Below are 21692 nucleotides of genomic sequence, written 5' to 3'. Positions count from 1 at the left end.
TGGTCCTTCAAAATCGATTGCACTTCTATTAACGACAGATGAGCGTGAGTTTGAAATCCAGCATCTTGAAATTCACGCAGTACACGCAGAAATACGTAGTTTAATAGATAACTAGCTTTGATTTCCACGAATTTTCGAGCCTGTCGAAATTTTTTCACGAAAAAGAAAAGCTTTCTAAAAATAGTTGATTAACACGTTCTGTTTTAAATAAAATAAACGATATATGATGCGTACTAAAATAATAAAGAATATTGATTTATGGATAAATAGCTATTATAATAAGTGTCTCACGTTCGTTCCTTAGGTTCATAAATAAAAAAATAAGTTTTATAACAATTTTAATTAAGTATTGAATTGAGAAGTATGTGGAACGAAAATTATCTTCCAAATGATAATTACACGCACTCGATTATACTCGTAATTTTTTATAGCGAAACGTTAATCTTACAAGAGAAAAAAGCTACTTCAAATTTCTTTTTTTAATTTCAATATTAGGTAGCGTTCCGTATTTTGCTTGAATAAATTCTCAGATAAATAATTTTTCTCAAAATAGAAAACTATCTTAAAATAAAGTGTCAAAATATCCTAACTAGGCAGAATGTTTACTAACAATGTGTACTATTATCAAACATAATTTTAAATGTGTATTGTCCTAATGTCATGCGTATAATGAACGAGCGAACAAAAAATATAAATCATTTCGCATTAAATATACGATTTAAATCCAGGAATTCCAATCGATCTGAATTTCGTTAACTGAGTTTCGTTTTTTTACTTTTCCAACGAAATCAGTCGTTTTATGCGTATTCCAATTTAGACGCACGTCCCAATGATAAAATACAATTTCTGTATATTTTTTATAGACATACATGCGTTCCAATATTAAAACATGATTTCTGTATATTTAACACTTGATAGTTTATTTGATACACGATTGCCATCGTTTGACTTCCGATAAAATATTTATTCCGAACCTATAGAAGAATGAAAACCTTCGCGTCCCAACAAAAAAAACTGTTTAAAACAGTCCATAGAACCGATTGTATTCCAACTCAGCTTCGTTTCAACAACAATGCTACTTTTTATTTTGCCAACTCACATCTCAATTTTTTCCAATGCTAAAATACGATTTCTTTGTTTCTCTAACACACGATAGCTCATTCGATATACGATACACGATTGCCGCCAACAAAATATTTACATACATACAATGAACTCGTGGAGGACTTTTTACATTCAACACGTATTTCAGCGACAAGATACTTAAATCAGTCCACAGAACCAACTGTATTTGATCTTCGTTTTTAAAATAATGTTAACTTTCATTGCTACAATAAGTTTCAATTCAAAGACTCGATTTCTTCATATGTCTTGACCAGCTGTTAGTGATAACATTCAATTTCGCCTCGTTTTCATAGCGCTAATTTCTTATTTCGTCGATGTCCGTTCTGATTTTCTCCAATGCTAAAGCTAAAAACGATTTCTGTACAATTCGTTCAATATACAATGGTTCATAAAATTATCCGAACCCTTACGACAGAAAATTTTTATGAATTACGTGTTGTACGAAACTGTTTGATCAACGCTATGATAAGGTGTGACTGTTTGTAATTATATTAGTGCAATTTGAAACCAGTCGATGTAAATGTTCATAGAAGTTACGAGACAATCGTTGCTAACATACACAAAACGTATATAAAGAATTAATACACGGCACGAATAGTGGTCTTAAACATAGAATAATAGCTATAAATTGTTTCATTAAATGTTGTGGTTTTCTGGTATATATGATCAATAATTTTCTGATCAAATACTCCGGTGATTTATATGAAGTGTATACTTGTAATAAATGTCTGCTAACTTCTATATACATCTTTAGAATAGCTTTATTTATATGTGGCTGCATTCGACGACGCAACTTTCCGACGGCTTCGCGACATAAAGCGCTATACCTTCAAAGCGTAAGGCTGACATGCCTAATGTACCATCGATATCCTTACGGTTTTTTCGCCGAACATTCGGAAGAATACATACACGGCAACCGTCAGGACATGTAACAAACGCGTGCGTAGTGGGGATATCGAGGGGCAACAAAGAAAAGAATCCGTTTGCGTAACAGCGTCTAGCGTAATAGCGAAGCAAACACATTTGAGGAACGTATTGTTGATTATTGATTATTGATTGTTCACTGTTAATTGTTAAATAAACCTTTTTTATTGAACATCAAGAGTATTTCTTCTTTCGCACTTTCATCCAACATCCATCTCATCTATAATCGTGACAATCGTGTCTCATTACGGTGCTAATCAAATTTTAGAATCTTTCCTATAATATACGCAATATATTTGTAAAAGGTTTTTATAAGTGTTCAAATACTTTCGTGAGTAGCTGTATCGTTATCGGCGTTTCCTTTCGAAGAAAATATTTGTTTTGAAATCCGTGGAAGGGTGAAACTGTTTGCATTCGTCGCGACGTATAGTATATTGCAGGGAAAAGGTTAGAGCAGTCGATAGAACCGGTTGTATTCGAGACATTTCCGAGTCCCGTTTCTTTTGATCCCCGGATTCATCGTGTTTCATCGCGTCGACGCGATGCATTTGACAAAAGAGGCACGCGCACCGAGATCCACGGCTAACAGAGGACACACCATCAAATCAAACGAGACCGAGAGCTAGGTCGTGTACCGCGGCTAAAAACACCGAGGATACAGCGGAGGAGAAAATTCGATCGCAACGAGAATGATGTGTGCCGAACACTCGACTTTCGATATGACGAACCTCTTCGGTTTGATCCAATAATCGCTTAATTTATCCGTCCGATTCTCAATTATTCACGTTACTGCACGCTGGCTAGGAAGTTCATTTATAAGTAGACTATCGATTTTTATACAAAAATATTTAGGAATATAAGTAAAGAGATGAAAACTACGAAACGAAGATACGGTAAGTATAATTTTCTTAATTTTCTGATTTTCATGTTATTTGATCTTTGAAAGTGTTTAGTTTATTTATTATGTTATTTTAGTTATTATTATCATTTCTTTCTTTTATTATACGCCTGTATGTATAGGCTATAATTTAAAAACACTGTTATAATACCTAAATGTTTAAATTTATTTTCACTTTATGAACCGTTTTACTGCGTCAAACTGTATTAATCTAAATTATTATACAATCAATGGAATATTTCTTGCAGACAATTTAATGAAATGCTATTTTACAAGTCATAATATCTGCCAGATATTACTTATGGGTCATCCATAAAAGAGAACTATGATGTTTAATCGGAAACATCCAGAAGCTACTGTATTTTTACTTTTGAAAATCTTTTGTCGCCTATCTTTTATGCATAATGTATTAAGTGTCATACAAAAAGTCATATCAGAAAATCAATCAACGGGTAAAATACCATAACCTGTGTAGTATGTTCTCGTTTTATAAATCTAGAAATGTAGAATTCGTAACGAAATCTATTGTTTAGAACTCGTAACATGTATCGTTTGCGGATCAGACGAAATTAAAATGAGTTTACCTATATGCATGGAAATATCTATACATGCATTTAGTTTAGGTAAGCATTTTACGAAGTTCACAGTAAGTAATTTTGAAAATTCTGAAATTTATATATATACTCGTTAACGAAACGGTATCGACGTAGTTTCCATATTAATGAAATCGAATTTTTTTTATTAACCTTCGTAACATTATTCCTTCTCTTATATATGTATCCACACAAATTATAATTTATAATTAATAGTATTATGTATAATAGTATATAATTAATATATATTATAATTAATTAGCAATAGTATAAACATTTATCAAAAAGCTTACTGTAAAGAGCGTTATCTATAAGATTATTAAATTATACTTTTATAAATTTAAAGGTATATATTTCATTTATTTCGCTATAACCCAGAGACATTATTAATTAGTAACAAATTAAAAAATATTCAACGTTATGACGTAAAATGAAGGTTTTCTAAATATAAAATTGTTATAACGTTTTGCAAAATTTTTATATACCACAGATAGAAAGGAAAACAAGGGAAGCTAAAATATACAAAGCAGAATAAAACTTAATACATACATTAAAACTTTGTATAATCACGATTCCTGTTGGCTATAAATTTTGATACGATACGCTGTATCGTACATTTTTCTAATTAAATATTCTTATTTTCAGCTAGAAAGGGGAAAGCACCGAAGCATTGTATGCAAAGTTAATTAAAGAATTCCGAGAGAATGACGAGACCCAACCATACTTCACACATTCGTCCCATAGTTTATAGGGAATAAAGAAAATTGCAGTACATTTCCGTTGCCTTTATTAATTTATTTTACCCTCCTAACCAATTAAGCGCATAAAACAATTATAATACGTTCAATTAATTTCGTATTATGCTATATCAAGTAAAACACCTTTTGCCAGATTTACTTTGCCAAGTTACCACTACTAGAAATTTACGTTACAATTAGTAAAAATAAAATAAAATAAAAATCAAAATGTTACAATAAATAATAAACAAAAAACAGTTTTCCAACAGTTTTCCAAGAAGTCACCAATCGTTTAATAAAAAAAAAAGACATAAGCGGAACAAGGTGAAGAAAATGTTTCTGTTATTTTGTTTCACCCCCGAGCAGTCATCGACCGAAGTAGTGTTTACGTATTCAGAGATCTTTAACCTACCCCTTATCTATGACCCTAAGAAACAGAATAAAAAGGATATGTGACGCTTGACGAACAGCAATTTTATTTACCCATTGCATCAAAAATAGGGCACTTTAAATTTGATTTTGTTAAAGTAGAAGTAACTTCCTTGGGTGAAACAAATATCAAATGGTTTATCAATTTTATAGAGAACTTGTTTCAATATTTGAAACACAACATACACATTTTCTCATTAAAAAATTATTTCCTGGATAGAGTGCAATAAATTATATTATATATAATAATATTTTAGAAAAGATGTTTTTTATACATGATTAAAACAACCTGTTGCTTTAATGATATGTAGTATCTTTTTAAAAAAATTTTTTTAAAGAATCATCGATTTTATAGTTTTCTTTGTAAAGGATGTTAGGATACACTGATAACAAGGTCTTATATAATATTTTCATTTAATTAAATTATGCTGCAGGTTAAATATCATTAAAAATTATTCATAATTTTTAATTATGTAGATAATGAATCGAAAAATAATACAAAATAATATTTAGATATTTCTATGTATCTTAGTAGTTTCTAAAATAATAGTATTTTGGTTTAGTAATAGATATAGAAATAATCAAATTATTTCTCAAGAATGAAATGACATTCATCGAACTTTCAATCTCTATAAAAATTGGTGGATTCAAAGTATACAGGTAATACGTAATTCTGAAATATTTTTTAAACCGACTCAATTATGTGAGATATATTGACAGATATTGTCTATTTGCGATTTGTAAATTGTTTTTGCATACTGTTTCATACGTTATTCGAACTCTACAAACATAACCTGTTGCGAAAATTCAAGATACAACATACTGTATGTATATACGAAATCTATGTACTCCATATACGGACGCTACTCACAAGAAAGTCCAATAATCGATTAATAAATCATAATACTATTTCGAGTATTAGACAAATTTGTGTAACTCTGATCTTGTCTCGTTTCATTCTATTTATTAATATTAATTTTTCATATATCTATCTATCTATCTATCTATATATATATATATGTTATATATATATATATATATATATATATATATATATATGTAAAAATTCTGAATAAATTTATAACAAGCATTAATACGAAATTGTAATGTATAGAGTATTTTGGCAAAAGTATTAAAGTATAGCTGTAGTCGCTAGAATTAAGACATATCAACGAAAGGTGAAAGGGGAGGCCAACGAAGTACTGCGTCGTACGTAGTCAACCACGCAGTCGGGCGGAATTTTGCGCAAAACGCCAACTGTGACTATCACCACGACTTTTAAAAACTCATATACTCGATATTCTTACTCATGCTCCTAATAGCCAATAAGAAAAGCCGATATCAAATTATATCATCTCCTTTGAAAACATGGCTCTTCCTCAAATTGCAACAAACTTTCGTTCAAATACAATATAGCAAGTGATTTCGAGCGTTTGCCCATCTATGCGAACAAACGAAAATGGTCAAGGAAGCCGGTAGCGAGGCAAGAAAGCGAAGCAACTATGTAGATCGTAAATTCTCCGAGCAATTGATTACCCGATGAACAAACGAAAACAGGAAGGAGGTATATGCGTATCCACTTACCTGAGTTTTCTCGAGCTTCAGACTTCCGTGTAGAAATAGTTGGATGAACCAACCGATGCTTCACGCCATGGATCCCCTCTGCAAGATGCTTCACTCGCGAGCCGCGACGCGGGGAAAGGAATATCACCTCTTTCTCCCCTTCTGTCTAAACCAAATTTTCAGACAACCGGCCCCACTACTGAGATCGTTACATTTTCGCGTACGAAACGACCCTATATCTAACCTCCCTGGATACAGCGTCTCTGCTACTTGTGGGATTGGTACGTGGTGACCCGGCCGGACGCGAACGAGACCACTCTCTCCTTCTTTCTTCTCTCTTTATTTCGCTACCGTGAGAGAGACGCGCACGCTCCAGCAACGAAAGCTCGACGACGAATAAAAGCCCAACCGCGATCAGACGACGGAGCCAGGACGCGCCTTTCGAAAGCACCGCGCAAGCTCAAGCTATTCGTGCACAACCCGATATCCACGATCGTGTTAAGGGTCGTTTCTCCTCGGCTACGTTCGACCGCCAATGGTGAACCCGACCTGCTAAGAATTTTGTGTGTGAGACTGACTCGTGCTTTGTTATGCTTAAAAATTACAAAAGCTTAGAAAAATGTTGCTGAACTAACCTTCGTTTTAGCAACGTTGTATTACTTTAATTTGTAAATGATATTTATAATTATGAACAAACGTTATTGGATATGAATGTTCAATTTGTATTTGATATTCGTGTAATGAGTATTGAAATAAGTTATATAGTGTATAGTTCCGTTGATTGATAATAACTCGATGTATATGATAGATCCAATTATATGCAGTATACATATATATGTCTCGAGTGATATTGAAAAATATTGATTTTCGATAGAGATTATAAAATTCTAAAATTAAAAAAAATTAGGATGTAATTATTGATTATAATTAATTTAAAAATAAATAATTAATGTGAATAATAATTATTATGAAAATATATTTTAATAGCTACTTACGCTTTGGTATTACATTTTACCTTGATCTTTTTGATCGATGTTTCTTTTCCCGCCAATTTCAGGCTATATATTTACAGATAATTATCAATCAAAAGTATGAAATCATAGACTTTTACGTATAAAATACAATGTTGAATATAATTATGAGACAAAAACTTTATTTATATATCCTGCCAAAGTTTTGAATCTTCTTAAGATCTCGGTATGTTTAGTACATAGGCTTTGTAGGTTTCGATAGAATGTTTCTTTTCATATTATCGATAGTATTTGTCGAGTATCGATATGTAGATACAGTACAGAATTATACGATCTATCGATTGTTTCCCAATCAAATACAGGTACCAATAGTTGACAATACCGTGCATTTAACTCTGTGGAGAAATAATAAAGTTAATTACGAATAAATTGATGTGAATGTCATTATATAGTAAAGTATACTTGGACTAATAGTTTCTTTCTTGTATTAAGTATGGACGAAAACTACAGTCCTCCTACAATCGTAAGTAATAAAACTTCGTGAATCACATGTATGCTTTGAATTAACAGTTAACCTATATTTCTTTCATTTAATACGATTAATATTGTCCCGATCTTATAAAACTCATCTGGCATGATAAAATATTTATAATTTTATTGTAATATTTTTATTCTTATACGAGTTATTTAAAATGTATAAGGTTATATAGCTTACTCCATTTTAATATTATCATATTTTATATTTTAATTATATTTTACATTCATAAAAATATATTAAGAAAGATATCTTTTATTTGTAGGATATTCCAAATATTCCTAAACATCTATGTATTACTGGAAGTTGGGTAAATAGTAGCAGAATCAGTATATATATGAATAAACAATTTCAAAGTTCAACTAAAAAAAGTTCAAAGAAATATGAGCCAACGGTACATATTTTAAAGCCAGAAGTAATTCTGTTTTCTCCACAATTACGTAAATTAGTAAACGAAAGTAATGGTGTCTTTCTGTCCATTCAAAAAATAAAATCTTCTGGAGATGTTAGACCAGAACTTTTAAAACATAGCAAGCAATACAGGTCTATTTTAAGAGCATGTATAGAAAGTTTGCAAGATATATGTGGAAAATGTTTGACTGATAAAAAAGAATCACTAGAAAATTTTCTGACCATTTTTTATCAAATAGAATGTATATGGCACTTGATCGAAATCCTTTATGTAGATATAATACCAGGTAAATTATTTTGTTTTAATTATTTATTAAAAACAGAAAATGGCAAATATATATCGAGAAATCCTAATATATAATATTTTTAATTTAGGTGATGTAGTATTACCACAATTGTTAGAATGGATTAGATTTCACTTTCCATCTAGAGAACTTGTAGCAGTTAAAATATTAGCTCAGAAGACAATCGGTGCTGATTTGGAGTATCCAAATTATTGGGAAGCTGTAATAGGCTGTGCATTACACGGAAAGTTAGATTTAGTAAGAGCTTTATTAGCATTACATAGCAAAGCAGATCACCCTGCTTTCGTAATGGCAGAAAATATTCTTAAAACAATGCCCATCTATAATGTGTATGGCGGTTATTCTATAGATGGATTTACTACATGTTGGAAACGTTGGCAACTAGAGTTGTGTTCAAATTTAAATAGTAAAACTTTTATCGTTGATACATACTTAGAAATGATCATGAAGGTATCTATATAAATATATACGTGTACAAATACAATGACATAATGTTACTTAAATTATTAAAAACATTTAATGCAGTTAATTGCAGGAGAACAAGATATATTGTGGCAATTTTCACAATATACAGATGCTTGGTATGAACTGTTGGCAGCAAAGTTATTTTATACTTCTCCATGTTGTAAGCAACCTGAACTTTCTCATCATGCTAATAGTATTTCCAAAAGATGGCAAGCTAATAGACCTTCTGATAATGCTATACGTGCTGTTATGGAAAGCAACTTACACCATGTTATTAAAGAAATACAATATATGGGTGATAATGGATGGTTTGCTACTCATTTGGTAGATCTATTATATGTTTGTGGAAAACTTAAAATATTGGATAGGGATCAAATAAAGTAAGTTAGTACATAATTTATGTTATATAAAGTTGGCGAAAGAGAATTATTTTATTTTTTATTAGAGTTAGCAGTCAACTTCATGAATCTCTTATATTGGAATATGGGAGCACATTAATGGCACATCATTCTTTGTGGCAATGTGGTGCAAGTTACTTAATACATTGTCCTATTCAAGGCTTAGCTAGACTAGAAATACTGCTACAGTCACTTCCAATGGGGTCAGAAGCAAGAGTAAATAAAATTCTTGATATAGCACGAGATAATAAGATGGATCATATAGGTTGATATTGTTTCTCAAATTATTATGTACATATATATAATTCATTTTAATATAAAACATATTGACTATATTTAAAAATTCTCTTTGTTAGTTACTAGCATTTGTAAAATTCAAGGACTAAAATCTATGAGGCAAGGAAGATTGGGAAATGCACTTGCATGGGCATTAAAAGCGCAAGATAGTGGTTTTATAACATATATTGCAGATCAGTTTTTGAAGCGTTATGCAGAACACGGAGAATTGGATTGTCGTGACTTATTAGAAAATTTAGGTTTTTGTATGATGGCTAGTGATAGACTCACATTCTTGGGTAAATCAATTTTAGAATTTGAGTTGAGAAACAAGCAAATTTTTAGTAAAAGGTTGAATTCTTATTCAGTTATAACTTTTATTGTTTTTTACAATAGGAAAGTATTGCGAATTTCATCAAATGTATAGCATTGGAGAATTTAAAGAAGCAGCAAGTTTATTAGTGTCCCTTTTAGTTTCAAATTTAACACCAAAATAGTAAGCTATCCATATGTCTACTCCCAAACTTTAAATTGAAAAGTAATTTAATAGAAAAATTTTATTTCAGCTTTTGGTCGATTCTTTTATCGGATGCTATTCCATTATTAGAAGCCAAAGATGTAATTTTATCTTCCAGTGATTGTTTTGAATTATTACGTTGTGTAGAAGCACATGGAGATGATCTAAAGTTTCAAAATAAAATTGAAATCTTCCGACTAGCCGTTGCTAGGAACCTAGCTCGAGCATTGAGTCTTGAAGGCTGCCAAGTGGAACATTAGAAGATTTATTATCAATTTATTATATTAAAGAATTTTTTAATTTTTTAATTAAAAAAGAATTTCCATGCATAATCATCGATGTATCCCATTAAATCACAGTACATCTTCTTAATATTAAAAATTTAACGATAAATCTTGTAAATAAATATTTTTACATATACGATTTTTACGTACGATTAAAATTATTTATAACAATGACAATGGATTTCATTAACATTTCAATCTCAAATATGATTTTTTTTGCTGTTGTTAACACTATTTCGTTGTGATAAACATCTAATAAGAAATAGATTTTTAATAGAATATATAAAATTCTAATAAAAAGTAAAAGTAAATTTCCAATAAAATATGAATATATTAGTAGTAGTTGTAGTAATAGAATACTATTATTAATATTTATTCATATACATATAAGAAACTATAAAAATATTACATGTAAAAATTCATTGGTTTTCACACATCTGATATTGGGACCAAGGTTTATTCTCACTTATAACTAACATACACAATATTGAATCATATTTTAATACATACCAAATTACATTAATTCTTCAAGACGGATATAATTTCAAATAATCATATAAAAATACAAATAATCTTATTATCTTAAAGTATAATATGCACTATTACAAAAAAACTTACATAAAAATTTGCAATTTGTGTATCTACAAAAAAAGATTACATATTCTAACTTAAATAATCTATTCAATGGTAGTAAAAGTAATTGCATAGTGCTACCCATATAGTGCTATTATCATGCACTATATGTAATGTAATCAATTGATAAAAAAAGTCAGTAATCACGTTACGTAATATCAGACATAATACCACAAACGCGGTATACAGAGGTGTATCACTCAACATAGGTGTAATAATATAGGTTTTTCGAGGTCAATATAGCTTGTATTATCATTTTCGTATAATTTCCAATGTTACCGATTTTTAACATAGATTTCAACATTAGTAACAGATAGAATTAAAATTAAATCTGATCATAAAATATTACAAACAAGACATATATATATACAGTACGTGTACATAAAAATTAATTAATTGATTAACATAATTGTAAGCAGAAATGTAAAAAAAGTACAAAAATCATGTATTTTGTAGCTTTTTAGATAACTTATTTTTACAAATCTGGTTTTACAAATATTTACCTTGTGCATCCGAAATTTGAATAAATTTTACGTAAAAAAGGAAAATGACCGCTTTTCTTTCGTATACATAAATTACTATGTCTTCCTTACTTTCCTAATTCTACGTAACTATTGCTACTTCAATATTATTTCCATTAATATATACTTCTTATTGTTTATATGATTAAAGTCACGTATGATGACACATTTATATTATTTATATTATTTTATTTTACGAAAGAGAATCATCGTATTCGCCATAACAAATTTAAAAAGGTCCAATCTTAATTAAAGATCATCAGTGAAAATTTGAATCTTTATGTTTTTCATAGAATCTTCGTGAAACTATCAGGAATAAATCGAAAAAGAATAGATAAAGTACTTCACGTGAAAATGTATCTAAACGTATCTTATTTGAATGGCGTTCCAAATGTTCGAATATGCTTTTATAATTGTGAAGAAAGACTACATAAATTTTGACTTTTTAGATAGAAATTCTAATCTTTTTTACCGTTTTGTAGAAGAATGAATTCTTATTGTGAGTATATGTGAAATAGAATATAAATCTAAGAGCTATAAATAGATAAGTGTCATGAAATAATATTGGGAATATTCTACAATTTACAGTATTAATATAAGTTGCTCGTTCAATGATCGTAATGTCTTCAGTGTGAAATTTCCTCTTATGGAAAACATGTACTTATTGTTAGATGTGTATCTAATTTATGAAAAAAGTAAAGAAAGAAAAGATCGATTTAGGGTTTAAATTTTGTATGTACCATACTATATCAAAAATTAAACTGTCATCGGTAAATTGCTAAAATTCCACTATATACACACACATATGTCTATGAAGGTCCTTATATATGTATATAATATATAAACATTATATATATGTATATATACATAATGTAATAGTACATATTATGATAATATGTATGATTAAAACGAGTTCAAATAAGGTCGCGTTTGAATTTATACTATTTTACAAATCTATTAATAATGTTCTCTTTGCGCTGTATACAATAGGAAATATGGGAATGTAATTTTTCATTCATGAATGATTCATTACGTGTGGGGTACAGTATGTCAACAGTTTACTATGTTTCTAACTACACGATACAAAATTTTTACCCGTAGGTGCAACGGAAGATGTTTCTTTGCTACATTCACTGACTTTATCGCTCGGTGATTGGACTGATTATGTTTTCTAAATCCACCACTTTAAAGCGTAGGAGGCATAACAAAACCTCTAATTTTTTTTTACACAATCGGTATTTCAGTTTGTGTGGCACGAAGCCCCATAAGACAATATATGTACTCTATATTTCGTCTGTGGTAATGATATTTATTTAAATCGATCCGATGTTATTCATGCATAAAATTGTAGCTAAAGGTGTGTTAGGTGCGTACAGTCGATAAAGAGAACTGACAAAATGGCGGTCGCTAAGTGTTATGTTTAATATCATACTGGTTTTTTATTCGAAAGCTATCATAGAAAACAAGCTACTATTTTAATTGTCAGTCCAAAAGGAAACAATTAAAAATTATGAGAAAAAATTACGCACGTACAGTGAACAGTGAAAAATTTGAATATATTAATCGAACATGATTTTTGTGAATATTTTTAAACCGTACTCCAATTGATATATTTTGACATATATGTGAGTTTTGTATTTATGCACTAAATTTTAAATTATGAACAAGATTGTTATTTAATTACGAGAAGAAAGTAACAAGATTCAGAGATTCTATTTAAAATATATAAAAATTTTTATGTAAAAACACGTAAATAAATAATCGAAATTTTACAAATGTATGTAAACAATTTTAAATATTTAACTTCCACTTTAGACACAGTGGATCTAAAATTTATAAAGAATGGTGCAATTTTTTGCATACTAAATTATATTGAATATAAAACATTCAATTTTGATCAAATTGAGAATAAAAAGTCATATGCAAAATATCACAAGAGAAGAGTATACAAACAATATTACTGCATAACTGATGATCAGATGAATTTATAATCATGTAATCAAGATATTTATATTCAAGATACAGATAGTAAGTATAAAATAATATTTTTGCAACTAGAATATATATTATAAAAATATGAATATAAGAATATAATGTAAATATTTATAGTTTACATCATGGAAGATTATACTCCTATTGATGAAGATTTTCCTGGTCGTCTGCTACACCAAGCTGCTTTGTGGGATAATGCAGAATTATTAGAAGACCTTCTAAGAGGAGAGCATGCACAGTATATAAATAGTCAAGATTCATGGGGTAGAACACCATTACATGCTGCAGCTATTACTGAAAATTCAAGATGTTTGGATGTACTACTGTCTGCAGGGGCAAATCCAAATATTCCATGTGGGCCACGGGGTCATTACCGAACACCGTTACATATTTGTGCAGAACATGGACATAGTTCCAACATTGAAAAACTTTTAAAATTCAATGCAAATCTAATGATCCAAGACAATAATGGTGAAAGACCATTAGATGTGGCTGAGAAAGCTAAGCAAGATGTCAGCATAAATTTGCTCAAATCGGCAGCTGAAAAGTATGAATTGGAAAAACTCGCAGTACATGCTTCTTTGCGTGCAATCTGTATTCAAGGAGATGTTGTAGCAGCTAAAAGTCTTATTCAAGGACATACTTCGGATTTGGAATGTATTATCAACATGGCACCAAATGGTGCAAATACTCTACTTTTTATAGCTTGCGAGATGGGTCACAAAGATATAGTTCGTTTGCTTCTGGATCATGGTGCAGATTGCAGAATGCATCCTGTTACCAAATACTGTCCATTATATATAGCTTGTTACAACGGTAAAGTAGAAATAGTAGAATTGCTTCTCCGACACTTTCCTAAACAAGTACAATCTTTAACTGTGGAAAAATGGTTACCAATTCATGTGGCAACTATAAATGGTCATCATTTAGTTATTGATTTACTATTGAAATTTGAATATCCACAAACTACGTATCAACGCTATAAAGACTCATCCGGAGAATATGAATACGAAATGCCATTTGATATCAATACTCAGGACGTTACGGGACAAAATGTTCTTTATATATCTAGTATGCTTGGAAACATAAAAATCGTAGAATTACTACTAAATTATAAAGTAAAAGCAAGAAAAATCAAAGAAGAAGATATGGGGGTGGCGCAGCCACTTCCGATGTCGAAAAGAAAGATTTCGAGCGGTATACAAAGATTAATGTCTAGTTTAAATTTTAGAAGCAAAGCGTTCGATAAAAAGGATGACAATATGATATGTCCATTAAACTTAGATTTGTATTGCAACAATGTTACCGAAACTGCTTTACATGCGGCTGTAAAAGGCAAGCACACAGAAGTAGTTACCGCTTTATTATTGGCAGGTGCCGATCCTAATTTGCCTGTAAAAGTTCCTTATGATCAGAGTGATCCAGAAAGTAATTACTCTAGCGCGTTGATTATAGCTTGTCAACAACGTGACATAAAAATTGCAGATCTTTTACTGAAGCACAGTGCTGTAGATAATACATGCAAAGCAATCAAAATCGCCGCACAAAACAGAGACGAACCTCTCACGGCAAAACTTTTATCTATAAAAGCTTACCCTGATTCAGAATACAAAATTAACAAAAAAGCTATGACCGAATGTACCCAAACTTCTCACTTTTCTGCACTATCCTCTTTTGGAAACGTAACGTATTCGACGCTATTTCCAAATACACCAACGATGATTAATTGGCATGATCAACAATGTCATCTTTCACAAATACGTGCTCAGTGGTTGACAGATGCCGTATTACACGTAAATAAAAAGCTGAGTGCTAAAAATAACGACTTGGTGTTATATGCTATCACAAGGATAGATATTTCTCTTAATTCTATCACTTCTGTACCACCTATCATATTTTATTTACAAAGCTTGCGATACCTCAATATGGCTCAAAATAAAATAGACACTCTTACAGCCGAACCAAAAAGTCCTAAAGACAAATTGTGTCCAGTTTTGGAAGAGATGTATCTTCAGGATAATCGATTGGAACAATTGCCGGAATTCATAATGAATTTACCTGCATTGGAGATTATGGATGTTTCAAACAATAAATTGCAGTGTCTTCCAGATAATTTATGGCGAGCACCGAAATTAAAGGAATTGAACGCGTCGTTTAATCTGTTGAAGATTTTACCTAGTCAAGTTTCGCAAAATATTTCACGAAAAACACAAAGGGAGGATTGTTTAAACAATAGCCCTAGCAGTCGAAGTTTAGCATCGCAATTGGCTATATCACGTGAAGATTCCTTGGAGTTTGAGTCATTCACTAAAATAGCAAATGCACAAATTATCGAGATGGATCGCCCTCATGTTTGGACCAAATCCGTTCAAGTATCGGAAAAGGTTTCAGACGATAACGAAAGTGGGGCAAGATCGGTACTTACATCCCTGAACTTGGCGCATAATTTATTTAATAGTATTCCAGTAGCTTTGCCATGCTTAGCTGTTAATCTAGTGAGATTAAATATGGCTTATAATTCTCTTCGATCCATGAGCCATATAACATCATATCCGGCGAGTTTAAAACAGTTAGACTTATCCAATAATCAAATCTCTCGATGGCCCAGTTTACCACAAGTGGAGGGTGCTGACTTGATGGAACAAGCGAACACTGCGTGTTATTGTCCCGCAACAAATGTACAGTCACCAATCGTTCCAGGCAGTAACAGACAAACGGCTACATCATTACGCGATGTAGTCCTCATGTCGGTTTGCACGCATAGACGTCACTTACGCTTAGAGAATTTAAGAACACTGATTCTTGCTAACAATTTGTTGAGTAGAATTCAATTAACATCGATCGATGACGGGGAAATGCCAAATTTAGAAGAGGAGAATATAGACAGGGACACAAGAATCACTTACTCTGGCTCAAAATTGTATCTTCTGTTTCCTAATGTTAGTATGCTCGACGTTAGCAATAACAAATTGAAAGAAATTCCCCAGAACATTTACGAGCTTAATAATTTATCTGTTCTAAATATAAGCGGTAATCCGGAAATCATCGAATTGCCACCACAAATGGGTCTGCTTTCCCGTTTGTGGAATTTAAATACTCAAGGATGTAGATTGCAAGAACCTTTGAAAACAATGATCGAGTCGAAGAAATATAAAACAATGGACGTGATTGGATATTTAAAATCAATTTTAGAGGACGCTAAACCGTATGCACGCATGAAGTTAATGATCGTAGGAATTCAAGGTATCGGTAAAACTAGCTTATTGGAACAGTTGAGACAAGAGGGTGAAGTTCCAAATAAAAAAAAAGCTGCAGAACACTGGGCAAAACGAATGGGTAATAAAAATATCAACGCGAAGACTGCCAGGGGAACAACGATATCTACCGTTGGCGTTGATATAGGAGACTGGATTTATGAAAAAAAAGTGAGAGGTCAGTCATCCCATGGCCCAGTTTATTTTAGAACGTGGGATTTTGGTGGTCAGAGAGAATACTATGCAACACATCAATACTTTTTATCTAAACGAAGTCTATATTTGGTTGTATGGAGAATCATCGATGGTTTTAAAGGTGTATCTGAAATATTTCAATGGTTAGTAAATATTCAAAGCAGAGCTCCGAATTCTCCAGTAATCATTGTTGGTACTCATTATGATATATCGTACGAGCATAGCGAGGCATTACAACAATATATCCGTGATAAATTTATAAACGTGGTTGACGCTGAAAAATGTGGCTTACCAAAAGTCATGGAGACCATTGAAGTGAGCTGTAAAACGAAGCACAATATAAAAATGCTATGTAATTTGATATACGATGTTGTATTTAGTTTAAGATCACCCGGGAGCAAAGAATTATTGCTTGAGCAAAAAGTTCCTGCCAGTTATCTTGCCTTGGAAGATGTGGTAATACAGCTTGCACATGATAGGAAATTGTCTGGTGCAGATCCGGTTTTAAAAGCTGATCAGTATTACACAGCAGTTAATAACGAGCTTCAAAAATTGCATAGGTCATTTAGGGATCCTGCTGAACTACATCAAGCAACACTTTTTCTCCATGAAAATGGTATTATTTTACATTATGACGATGCTACGTTAAAGGATTTATACTTTCTTGATCCACAGTGGCTTTGCGATATGTTAGCACATGTAGTAACGATACGTGAAATTAATCCTTTTGCCAGGTGTGGTATAATGAAATTAGACGATATTCAACATGTTTTTAAATCCTCTACGATATCGTCTATAGATACCCAAGGATATATCGTTAGCTTGTTAAATAAGTTTGAAGTTGCGTTAACTTGGGATTATCGTACTCTATTGATTCCTTCTTTATTGCCAACTGAAGAAGATATTTTAAGAAATAATCAAATAATCAAAATTCCTGTAAAAACACGAAGCTGGCACATACGTTCTAAAAAGATTACATCTCCGATGATAACATTTCAAAATTCTACCGGAGAAAGTAAATCAAGTACAGAATGTGTACTAACGTCTAGGTCACAACCAGATTGTTCTGTCACGCGGCTGCTTTTAATGTCTTATTTTCCCAGTGGTTTTTGGTCGAGGCTCATAACTAGAATTTTAGCCGACGATGCTATTGTTGAGATTGTGATGTCATTTCTAGCGCCTTTCAAAGATTTCGTTGATGATAATATTTTTATAAGCTTGTTAGATACACAAGCTGAGTGGGTACTCTGGCAAACAGGGATAGAGTTAAAATATTCTAATATTACTTTACTACGCCTCAAAGAAGTCAATTATAACTTAAAGAATTCACCGTATGACTATAGACAGTTTAAATTTAAACTGAAACAAGATGGAATATGGTGTACAGTAGATTTGAAGAATTCGGCAATTTTAGAAATTTGGTTTCCAGTTGATACTTTAGTGATAAAACAACCCATTATGTCAGACTCAGCTGAAGAAGAACCAATGGGCTATCAAGCAATTGTAGTAGAACCTCGACCAGAAAGTATGCCACAATTATTGGCGCTAATAGTCGATCATATTGATATTTTATTAGAAGATTGGTATCCTACATTAGGAACACGTTTTGTGCATACATCCGAGGGTAAACTATTAGTCACACGATTAATACCGTGTCCACGCTGTTTATTAAATAATGGAGAAAACGAAAATGAAATTAGTGATACTGATCGTTTGACGGAAGATATTCAAAAATATTATATAAATAAAGAAAGACAAAGCCAGGATAGTTATAAATCTGATGGCGATAGCGGTGTAGGATATGATAGCTTAACATCAAGCAGAATGCCATCTTTAGAGGGTCATCCAGATATTATTAAACAAAGCACTCATTTTGAAGGTATTTTAGCATATTCCTGGATGGTTGAAGAATGCATTTTGTCTGCCTATAGTAATAAACCAATTAGTTGTCCTAAACACTCTGATATACCATTGTCACATGTAGCTCCAGATATTATTTTTATGGATCTAGGATCAAAACACTTAATAAAATCAGAGGATGTTAAATTGGGGAAATTATTAGGTCGTGGAGCATTTGGATTTGTATTTAAAGGTGTCTGTCGCTTATCAGGAACTTATCACAAAGTTGATGTTGCCATCAAAATGTTGCAACCAGTTCCACCAGGTCCAAATTCAAAACAATCTGCTATTCTTGCTTATAAAGCTGCACAAAGTAAATGGGATAGAGATCCTTTACAGTATGCTTGTAAAGCCTACTGTACTGCAAGACAAGAATTAAATATTTTGTTGACACTCAGACATACAAATATTGTACCTCTAATTGGAATAGTGGTTAGTCCACTAGCACTAGTACTAGATTTGGCACCAGAAGGTGCATTAGATAATGTATTGAAAAATTACAGACGTTCTGGTGCTAAATTAGATCCATACACATTACAAGCTATAATTCTCCAAGTAGCAAAAGCAGTAGAATATCTTCATCAACAACATGTGATTTATAGAGACTTAAAATCAGAAAATGTTTTAGTTTGGCAGATGCCTTTACCATTTCAAGATTACCCTGAACATCCTGTTCATGTTAAAGTAGCTGATTATGGCATATCCAGACTTACATTACCAACTGGTGCTAAAGGATTTGGAGGAACAGAAGGATTTATGGCACCTGAAATTATTAAATATAACGGTGAAGAAGAATATACTGAAAAAGTTGATTCTTTTTCATTTGGAATGTTTATATATGAATTGATCACATTAAGACAACCATTTGAGGGCCATGAAGCAGTTAAAGAATGTATTTTGGAAGGTGGAAGACCACCATTAACATACAGGGAAACATTTCATCCTTGTTATGCTCTTGATTTAATGGTTATATGTTGGGCTCAAAATCCAAAAGATAGACCTACTGCAAGTCAAATAGTTTCCATTGCATCAGCACCTGAATTTACGCATCTTATAGATGTCATATTATTAACAGAAAGAACTCAAGTAACTGCTATTACTATGACAAATAGAACTATAGAAGAGAATTTAAGTGGAGATGAAATTTGGTTTGGACATAATAATGGTGAAGTTGATATGTTATTAGGAACACAGAAAGGTTGGTTACAACATGTTAGGATTGAAACTCCTATAATACCATATGCAATGTGTGGAGTAGATGGATACATATGGATTGGTGATGATATGGGGCAAATACATGTCTATTTAGGCAGTAATTTTGGTTGTGTTGCTAGTTATAATCTTGAACCTGATCATAGTATGGAATCTAAAATAGTAGGTCTAATTTATTTAGAACAAATAAAACAATTTGCAGTGGCACTGCATAGTGGTAAGACATTTCTATTGTCAAATTCTTTCACACAAATGAAAAAGATGGAAATTACAACTGATATTCAAGATAATATAAAGACGTATTCCTTGGCAGCTGTCTATAAAAAGAAACGAATATTGGAGTTATGGGTGGGACAAAGTTTTGGTAAAGTGTCAATTTATGTTTTAAAAGACAACAGCTTAATAGATACAGTACAACTTTCTCATGTAACTGGGGAAACAGCTATTAAAAATTTATTTGCTACGCATTTATTGAGTGCTGAAAATTCTGTGTTATCATACACATATCCTGGATGTATTGTGTATCAATGGGATGTGGATACTAGGCAAATAATAAATAAATTAGATATGTCTAAATTAGTACCTTGTTCAGAAAGTTTAAAGTCCATTTCTATAGAAGAAAATTTATCAACAGAAAAGTGCCAAGTAACAGCCTTGGAAGCTTGTAGGAATCAGTTATATATTGGTACTACTTGGGGATGTATTGTAGTAGCTGAATGTAACTCTCTTAGACCGATTACCGTTTTCAGACCTTTCGAAGGTAAGGTATGTCAAATAATATCATTTAAGTCAACAGATGAAAAGAAATTAGTACTAGCAACTGTTGGCCAAGGTTACAGAAGTTTAATTTCACGATATACAGATTTTCTGATTGACAGTTTAGATGCAGAAGATCTTAAGCATAGTATGTACACTCTCTTATGGAGATCTGAACATTGGTCAGCTGCTTAATTATAATTTTTTATGACAAAGTAAAGCCAAGTGTGCTTTATGGTGCAAAGATAAAAGTGATATAACTGGTTGAGAATTCTATACGTCCATGATATATTTTAGTCTGTAGACTTTAAGCTTTCTATCTTGCCTCATCTTGTATTTTTTGAGCTGAAGATAAAAATATTTATCTTTTAATATGTCCAAGCTATATGGTGCTTGATTGATATATTCTCTGCAAATCTTCATTTACAAAATAATCATAATTTAAACAGGATATTTTTATCTTTATGTGATGTATCACAGTATAGTTTTATAACTTATTATATAAGTACTTAGATTTTTAAAGTAATGATATATTCATTTAATAAAAAGAAAAAGGTAGAAAAAGGGATTATTAGCCTCGCAACATATTTGAAAAATTATTTAATGATCTCTAAAATATTACAAAATATTTGTATATCGGATACAGTTTAGCATATGTGCTTTTAGTTGATGGAAAATCAGCAAACAGGTACAATTAATGTAGTACCAATGTAACATATTTGTATAATGTCTGCTTAAAAATCTTTCTTGATATAATCTAAGATTAATGAGTGATAAAAAGTAATGACTACAAGATGGT

The 21692-nt window shown here is 31.4% G+C and overlaps 3 protein-coding genes across 3 annotated transcripts in view; 2 read left to right on the top strand and 1 right to left on the bottom strand.

Moving 5' to 3' along the window:
- LOC122569793 overlaps positions 1-6792 on the bottom strand; it is a 103907-nt gene extending 97115 nt beyond the window's left edge. Inside the window, exon 1 of the mRNA XM_043731384.1 lies at positions 6291-6792. The gene's annotated coding sequence lies outside the window, so the exon portion shown is untranslated. The remainder of the gene's footprint in view (positions 1-6290) is intronic.
- An 808-nt stretch (positions 6793-7600) lies between these two features.
- Positions 7601-11612, top strand: LOC122569132 (nuclear pore complex protein Nup85). The gene is made up of 8 exons (XM_043729684.1): positions 7601-7763; positions 8041-8473; positions 8562-8941; positions 9017-9336; positions 9402-9619; positions 9711-9929; positions 10027-10126; positions 10197-11612. The coding sequence occupies exons 1-8, from the start codon at positions 7734-7736 to the stop codon at positions 10405-10407; spliced, it is 1911 nt and encodes a 636-aa protein (XP_043585619.1). The 5' UTR covers positions 7601-7733; the 3' UTR covers positions 10408-11612.
- Positions 11613-11749: 137 nt separating this feature from the next.
- LOC122569131 (leucine-rich repeat serine/threonine-protein kinase 1) lies at positions 11750-21580 on the top strand. The gene is made up of 3 exons (XM_043729683.1): positions 11750-13210; positions 13401-13613; positions 13695-21580. The coding sequence occupies exon 3, from the start codon at positions 13703-13705 to the stop codon at positions 21086-21088; it is 7386 nt and encodes a 2461-aa protein (XP_043585618.1). The 5' UTR covers positions 11750-13210; positions 13401-13613; positions 13695-13702; the 3' UTR covers positions 21089-21580.
- Positions 21581-21692: the final 112 nt, after the last annotated feature.

Source organism: Bombus pyrosoma, linkage group LG7, assembly GCF_014825855.1.
Source record: "Bombus pyrosoma isolate SC7728 linkage group LG7, ASM1482585v1, whole genome shotgun sequence".
NCBI lineage: Eukaryota > Metazoa > Arthropoda > Insecta > Hymenoptera > Apidae > Bombus > Bombus pyrosoma.
This window is presented reverse-complemented; position numbering and strand designations above follow the sequence as displayed.

Coding starts and splice junctions, on each gene's coding strand:
- LOC122569132 (XM_043729684.1), top strand. CDS start 7,734: ATGGACGAAAACTACAGTCCTCCTACAATC. Junction 8,942..9,016: donor ACTTAGAAATGATCATGAAG/GTATCTATATAA, acceptor CATTTAATGCAG/TTAATTGCAGGAGAACAAGA. Junction 9,337..9,401: donor TTGGATAGGGATCAAATAAA/GTAAGTTAGTAC, acceptor ATTTTTTATTAG/AGTTAGCAGTCAACTTCATG.
- LOC122569131 (XM_043729683.1), top strand. CDS start 13,703: ATGGAAGATTATACTCCTATTGATGAAGATTTTCCTGGTCGTCTGCTA.